The 7,939-nt window shown below is 38.9% G+C and overlaps 1 protein-coding gene across 2 annotated transcripts; it reads right to left on the reverse strand.

The window, feature by feature from the left end:
• Positions 1-845: 845 nt before the first annotated feature.
• Positions 846-7,123, reverse strand: nudt12 (nudix (nucleoside diphosphate linked moiety X)-type motif 12). 2 transcript variants are annotated; one of them, XM_029440751.1, is made up of 8 exons: positions 7,000-7,123; positions 5,200-5,433; positions 4,303-4,606; positions 3,437-3,701; positions 3,125-3,292; positions 2,328-2,441; positions 2,024-2,223; positions 846-1,204 (listed from the first exon to the last, which is right to left on the reverse strand). In XM_029440751.1, the coding sequence occupies exons 2-8, from the start codon at positions 5,403-5,405 to the stop codon at positions 1,097-1,099; spliced, it is 1,365 nt and encodes a 454-aa protein (XP_029296611.1). In that variant the 5' UTR covers positions 5,406-5,433; positions 7,000-7,123; the 3' UTR covers positions 846-1,096. The 2 variants fall into 2 exon arrangements, with proteins under 2 accessions (XP_029296611.1, XP_029296610.1); XM_029440750.1 differs by having other exon boundaries at positions 5,200-5,414; positions 7,000-7,114.
• Positions 7,124-7,939: the final 816 nt, after the last annotated feature.

Below are 7,939 nucleotides of genomic sequence, written 5' to 3' on the forward strand. Positions count from 1 at the left end.
GTGAGTCACTACAATGACTGTCTCTACTCTTCCCATGGATGCTCTGGCCCCCCTCAAAACTCGCAGTCTCCTTTGTTCACACCGCTCCCTGGTTCACCGCAGACCTTCGACATCTAAATCCAAAACACAAAATTCCGCTGCCCCAAACTTCATCATCGATGGCTTCTCCATTCAGGTCAAGAGCATTTGTGTCACTCTGGACAGCACCCTCTACCTTTGCACCCCACATAAAGAAAATCACCCACACTGCTTTTTTCCACCTGCGCAACATCTCCAGACTCTGCCAGTCCCTGCCCAATCCAGTACAGAAATCTTGGTCCATGCTTTTGTGACATCAGGGATCAACTACTGCAATGCTGTTCTCTCTGGCCTTCCAACCAAACTGCTCAACCGACTTCAAATCATCCAAAACGCTGCTGCCCGGATCACGACCCGTACCAAATCCTCTGAACACATCACCCCCATTCTCTAGTCCGAAACTGTTACAACATTCAAGTCCCAACTCAAAACTCACCTGTTCAAACTGGCCTACTCTGTAGTCTCCATCATTCTCTGTCTTCCCCCCCCCCTCTTCTCTTTCTTGCTTTCTTACTGTGTCTCCACCATATCATTGGTGTTGTTTGCCTGCTCTCCCTTCCAATGTCCTGCTGTTTTTATCTCTTGTATTTTGTACGGTGTCCTTGGGTGTCTTGAAAGGCGCCTCCAAATAAAATGTATTATTATTATTATTATTATTATTATTATTATTATTATTATTATTATTATTATTATATTATATACTCAGCGGCAAGCATATACTGCTAGATGTAATCAGTCCATTAGCGGACAAAACAACATACCGAAGGGATGGTACAGAAGCCAACATTTTTAATAAAACCATGTGTGGACTCTTATACTGTGATTCTCCACATATGAGCACATGATTTGGATTTAACAGTAAATACAAACCACTTTAAAGTACTGCGTCATGTACAATCTGGTGATTCCCTTGATGGTGCTGTAGCTGGTTTGCCGTAATAAAGCTGTGAAAGTTCAGACAGCTGGTGGTTTTTAGATCCATTTGACAGTCTGGACGTCAAGTGCTAAAGGTTGGAGGTTAGAGGTTAGAGTTCATGCCGATCCAGTGTCTGATCAGCTGGTGTGCGATGGTTTGTCTTGGAGGGACAGTGAAGGCTGGACGGGTTCCTCTGAAGGAGTCAATCACCTAAACCAAAACAGAGAATAATTAGATTAAACACCAGTATTTTCACACAAAAACTAAAATCATTTTTTAAAATTCTCTTTTGATTAGAAAACAGCACAATTGCGCTCTCCATCGTCACTTTTACTTTGTTTTTAAAAAGACATCTCAATGTCCTTGTTCTGGACAGTCCAGGGAGAAAAAGATGTATTCATAAAAATAGTATGATAGATTTGTAAAATAATTCAGATAATCATGGAATTATTATTTATTTTTTTATACTTAAGATATCTATCTACACATAGTTTTGCTATGCTCAATTGTAATATATTATTACTATGACTTTTCTTCTAGTTCTAGCTTTCATTTTGCCTGAAAAATGTTTGTTTTTCATTGATTGTAATCATTATAAGTTATTGTTCTCATTTTGCATTTAAAATAATACAACATATATTATGTATTACACCAATATCTATTCCTATGCTAATATTATAGTAGTATATTTATGTATAGTATATTGTAGCACATTTATCAATACTTGGTTGTATATATAGTGTTATATATCCTGTATCAATTTAAAATAAAAAAATAAAAATATTTATCATTGCTGAACCATCTCCATGACAGCCTGAGCCCACACCATCCACTGATGATGGCCATGAGATATGGCTGAAAGCTCTAGACACTTTCCAGTAAATGGAACTTGTGCGAAGGTCAATTATGAACGAATATATTAATATTCATAAATAATAGTACTTATACTATAATTATTGTCATTATTAGTATGAGCAGCATCAGTGTTAGTTCTAATAGTAGAAACAGTATAATTTGTTATGTTTGCACCTGTTGCCGTGGGAACCACTGCGCTTCCTCAATCTCATTTTCGTCCACTTTGATGTCGGTCGACGTAGCCACAGCGAGGCAGCCGATCATGAGGTTGGAGGGCATCGGCCAGGGCTGGCAGGAGACGTACTGAACCGGTCCGACCTTCACTCCGCTCTCCTCCTCCACCTCCCTCCTCACCGCCTCCTCCATCGTCTCCCCTACAGGGAAGGAGTTCAAGGTTACATTTGGTTTCAGGCACATGTTAGATCAAGGTTTGAGTAAGTCAGTGCAATGTGTGCCTGTATGCGCTTGTGTTGGTTACCGGGCTCTATGAATCCAGCCAGACAGGAGAACATGCCAACTGGAAAGATCCTCTTCCTTCCCAGTAAGCACTGGTTTCCATCAGGGTGGATCACCAGCATGATGACCACTGGGTCTGAAAACACACACACACACACACACACACACACACACACACACACACACACACACACACACACACACACACACACACACACACACACACACACACACACACAATCTTAAAAAACTAAAACATCTTCCACTTCCTTTTTACACAGAAGCCTCTCTTTTGACTTCCCCATTTCTTTGTAGTTTCAGTAGTCAAATGTCAAAGAAGTATTTACATGTAGTTCACTACTCCCCAACACTGAGTTCTTTTAATATAGTTAGTGTATGGGGTTACTGTTTTTGTCATTTTTGCTTATAAAAATGACAAATCTGATCATCAAATGTTTTGCAAATGAATAATTGATTAATTGACTAAAGGTGTTAGCCCTATTTAGGGATAAACTGGACTCAAACCTATGATAACACCTTCCTAATTAGTCATTACTACATCCCAGAGCAGAAAACTTTCATTTTAAACCTTTTTTACAAAAAGCATTAAAAATGGATATTCACTGCATTCATATGTGAAAAGGGTTTCACATGCTCACTCATGTACATCAGCACAAACGCACGTCTATGGATTTTGAATGTGTGCTTTCACAAAGGATGTTGTTTCTTGCACACAACTGATTTCCTGCAGACTGCTACACTCAGTATTGATAGTATTAATCCAAAGCAGATAGGTGAGGAGAGTTTGGAGCTCCATACCGACTCGTGGATAGCAGGTATTGTGAATCCCCTTGAGGCTCCTGCAATCAGAGTTCAGGCAGCTCCTCTTGTATCCTCCCTCTTCCAGCTTGGTGCTGCTGCCACATGTCGGACAGAAGCTGTAGCGGCTGTGCCAGGCCGACACCGATCGAGCCTGAGCCACAACTCCTGCAGGACGAAGAGAGGGAACAAAGATTATTCAGTTAGCTGGTTTTAGAATATTTTAATCAAACATGGGAGACATAAAATATGTTGTTTAAGTTGGGGGCCGAAGAAAGATGCCTCTGGTAAAGAAAAAGACATCTTCCTCACCGGCCTCTTCCTCGTTGAGCTTCAGCAGGTCTCTGTTGGGTGTCTTTGGGAAGCAGCAGTTCTTCTCTCGGCAGCGTTTAAGAAGTTCAGCAGCGTCTTCATCCGTGTTGATGGCAAACCAAGCAGGAGCCTCCTGGACACTTCCTGCTGTCTGAGAGGAGGGTTTTTTCCTCTTCTCCACTCCTAGGAAGATGAGCACAGCCGCAGGTTTCTGGAGAAGATCTTTAACTGCCTCATATCTGAACCGACACAGCCTGGTCTCACCCTGTTAAGAGTTAGAATCACAATCATTAGAAAACAACTTCTTGATATGAAAAAGTCTGACCTACACTGTGACTTGAACTATTGGCTGCAGGCTGAAAACATAACAGCACTGAAATGACAGGAAGTGACCTGGTCCAAGAGTGCTTTGATTTAGAACAAAGGTTTAAATATGGATCAGGCCATACCTCTCCAAGGCATTTCAAACAGTGGATCATTATCTTACATTTATGCTTCCAAATTAGATTTGACACTATTTGGTTTGAGCTTAAAGGTTCAGTCTTAACCAAACAAAAATATATTTTATGCGATAACAACTACACCATCTACAAGCTTTGAAAAAAACAAGTAAGAGTGGACCTTGTGATAAAATGTTTTTTTGGTTTATGGGAGATTTACCTTCAGGGTTGGAAAGTTGTTTTATGTTTTTTTTCCCAAGAGAGCTTCTTGTAGAGGCAACCTCTCATGCTTTAAGAGTCCTTAGATGTTATCTATCACTTATCACTGATTCAGACGTGTTCAGCTGAATGCTCTTAAATCTAGACACATAGTTCAGCAGCTTCAAATAAAACATTTAATAGTAACATTTGCACTCAGCCACGCACCCCTGCATTGTCGTCTTCCTGGGAGCTGCTGACCATGGGGCTGAGGTTGGAGAACAGGAGGTAGACTGTATTTGGGTCGCTCTGTTTATCCTCCAACCAGACCTTGTCTGTCCTCTTGGCGCTCAGCCGGTCCAGCGTCTCTCTGCTGAAGTAGTTCTCCTGCTGGTGGAGGTCATAGCCCGGCAGGACCCGCTGGCAGCCGTCGTCCGTCCGGCCCAGCAGGTTGGAGATGTGCGTGTGGCCCCAGAACTTGGCGATATCGTAGGCGGTCTGTGACGAGCTGTTCACCGAGAACTTGTCACAGCTTGACGTTCGAAAAACAGAGAAGAGATAAGATTATTTAGGACAAGCACTGAGTTCATCTGTTCAAGGGTAGGAAGTGGAAGTGGGGGGAACACAATGCTGAATGATTTTAGTTAACATATATTTAAAACATTATATTTACTGGGTCGAACTAAAGATTTAGAAATGTGGCCTGAAATTCTTTGTTTATTAGCGCACAGACCTGGAAAATTATATGTAGTTTTATTGATGAAGATAGACAGTGATGGAAAGTAACTAAGTACATTTACTGAAGTACTTTAGGTACTTGTACTTAACTTGAGTTCCATTTTCTGTGGCAAATATTGTACTTTTTACTACACACATATATATATATATATTTAAATATATACTGTATATATTATATACAATATATATACACTATATAAAACATATTGATACAACATTAAAGTGATAAACCCAAAATCTTTTCTTTTTGAGTATTCAAAGGTGGATTTAAAAGGTAAAGTTTTGCAGTCACTTTCAGACCTCTAACGGTTGAGTGTTTTAATCTCTAAATAACATTTTGAGTGAAGTATTGCTTTCAGTTTTTCTCTTCATCTCAGCTCTCTGTACCCATGTGACAGCAGCGCCTCCACCACAAGGTAATGTCCGTTGCGAGCGGCGAGCATCAGCGCCGTCCAGCCGCTGTAACCCGTCTGGTTGATGAGCGTGGGGCTGTGAGACATCAGCGTGGACACCTGCGTCAGGTCCCCTCTGGCTGCAGCATCCAGAAACCTCTCCACCATCTCCTCTTTCGCACTCAGCTGGAGGCTCGTCATTCTGGCTGCCTGGGTAAGAAGAATACACCTGCCATAAATATGTGAATAGAAAGAAAATGTGTTGGGAGGGGATGTGATTGAGAGGAAACATTTTCATAAGATAAACCTGTTTTCATTAAAAAGGTTTGTGTATATTTTATTCAGTTGTTAAAACTACAATGTGTAGAATTTGAACAGAGATGGAAGAAGTGTCCAGATCCTTTACTTCAGAAAAAGTACTAATACCACACTGAAGATACTCCACTACAAGTAAAGGTCCTGCATTCAAAATCTTTCTTAAATAAAATTATTTAAGTATTAAGCAAAGAGAGAGATCTGGAGCCTTGCTCAAGGTAGTGCCCAGGAGACGTACTGGCACCTCAGTCCACTCTCTATACTTGGACCTTTCAGGGACTTGAACCCTTCGGTTACCGAACCAAGTCCCTATGGACCGAGCTACTGCTGTGAGAACCACATAGAAAAAAAGTTTCTCAGAAAAAAAGCCTGTTTTCAGCTTTGTGACGATGCATTTTCCAGCTAGTTTATTTATCTTAAGTAGGAACACATAAAGAAACACTAAATCCTTTTAGTACAGACATTTAAAATCAACACATTTGGAGATATGCATTTTTTTACTGTACAAGAAGGGGATGACAAATCTTTAAAGTAACTAAAGCTGTCAGACAAATTTAGTGGAGTAAAAAGCACAATATTTACCTCTGAGATATAGTGAAGTAGAATACATTTATTTGGCCACATTGAAAACTAAATGCCAACAAATATGGATTGAAGCAGAATATTTTTGTTGGATTGAAAATTACTACATTTATACTTTTTCATAAAAAAAAACCACTTTTAGATTAAGGACTGAGACTATGACAGAGTTGACAGAGCACCGCTTCGCAACTCATAATTCATTGTGAGTCAACATTAAAGTTACTTTGTGGGACTTTTAATTGGTTATGCAACTGTTTCAATGTACTGTGTGTCCTTTGTAGCCTGCTCAGTGTACTAAAGCCTCTATATGACCTACATACGTAAACGAGACCCTCAGCGAGAAGATTTCTATAAAGTTATTCTTGATTCTTAAAATTAAAATGACATTTTTAAACATAAAGGGGACGTTGTGCCTTTAAATGTCATTCTCCCTTCCTCTCATTGGTGCAAACAACTGCCAATCAATCTTGGGTTACGGCTATCAAACCACACTGTTACAAAACGCAGTTTACATGATCACACTGCGAAACACGTGTTTCGGTTTTAATATTCCCATAATGATTAGTGTTACTTAAGTGTTATTAAGGGATATGTTATGTACTGTGGTGCTCAGAGTCACTGTGCAGTCTTTACACAGCCTACAGCAGGTAGAGCAGACTGTTACAGAGGCCTACCTGTGAGGACTGTTATAATATTATGTGTTCATCTGTCACAGCTGGAAATCAAACTGACATCAGTCCGTGTGTGTATGTAACTCAAGAAGACAGGTCACGTAAGTTAAAGAGGTTTAAACGTCTTCTGGTCTCTCTGATTCCGTCTCTGTCCTGGAAATAACTTTATTCCTAACTGCAGTCAAAACAACAGCGTAAATATTAATAATGAGCTGATAAAGTCTCACCTTGTCTTCAGCTTTGCTCGTTTCACTTCTGTCCGGGAAGCAGTTTGTCTGTTGTGTTGAATAAAAGGTGACGAGCTGCGTTCAAGAGCGACAGCAACGCTGTATACGACTGTGACTCATTCAAGTTCTCCTTAAACTACAGTATTTCTGAGACTCGAAGAGACAATTTACAACTTTTATTGTTCTTTGTCAAATATATTGTATGTGCACACATACTTGGCCAATAAAGTGGATTATGATTCACTGGCACACACATATTTTGCCTGAAAATTTGACATATAAAAGAAACAAAGCAAAAACCATCAGTGTAATAACATTGAGCCACTATATTTCACACCAAAAGCACCAACAGCTTGAAGTGCACAAATCAGCTTCTTCAGAAAGATTTATTAATACTCTTATTCTGAAACTGTGAATTTACACTAACGTTTTGATTAAATTACTGTAGTAATAGGAATAATAATAATAATAATAATAATAATAATAATAATAATAATAATAATAATAATAATAATAATAATAATAATAATATAGCAGATTTACAATATTCAAACAAATAAAAAAGCAGATAAAATGTATTTTGAAGAAACACAACAAAAACAGACAGGCTTTAACAGTACAGATTATATTCTGTATTAAAGTGAACAATGATTTTCAGTATGGAAATGTAAGGCAGTGGTGGAAGAAGTATTCAGACCTTTTAAAGTACAGTGTAGAAATACTATTTTACAATAAAAAGTCCTGCTTTAATAATGGTGCATACTTAAAGTATCAGAAGTAAAAGTATTCATTATGCAAAAATGTGGCATTCTCAAATTGGCCATTATGCAGTAGAATGGCCAATTTCAGAATAATATACTGTACTGTACATTGGATTATTGGATTACAATTATAAACACTTAAATGTTGCAGCTGGTAAAAATTGGGTTAATAAAAAAAA

This window comes from Cottoperca gobio, chromosome 9, assembly GCF_900634415.1.
Source record: "Cottoperca gobio chromosome 9, fCotGob3.1, whole genome shotgun sequence".
NCBI classification, from domain to species: domain Eukaryota; kingdom Metazoa; phylum Chordata; class Actinopteri; order Perciformes; family Bovichtidae; genus Cottoperca; species Cottoperca gobio.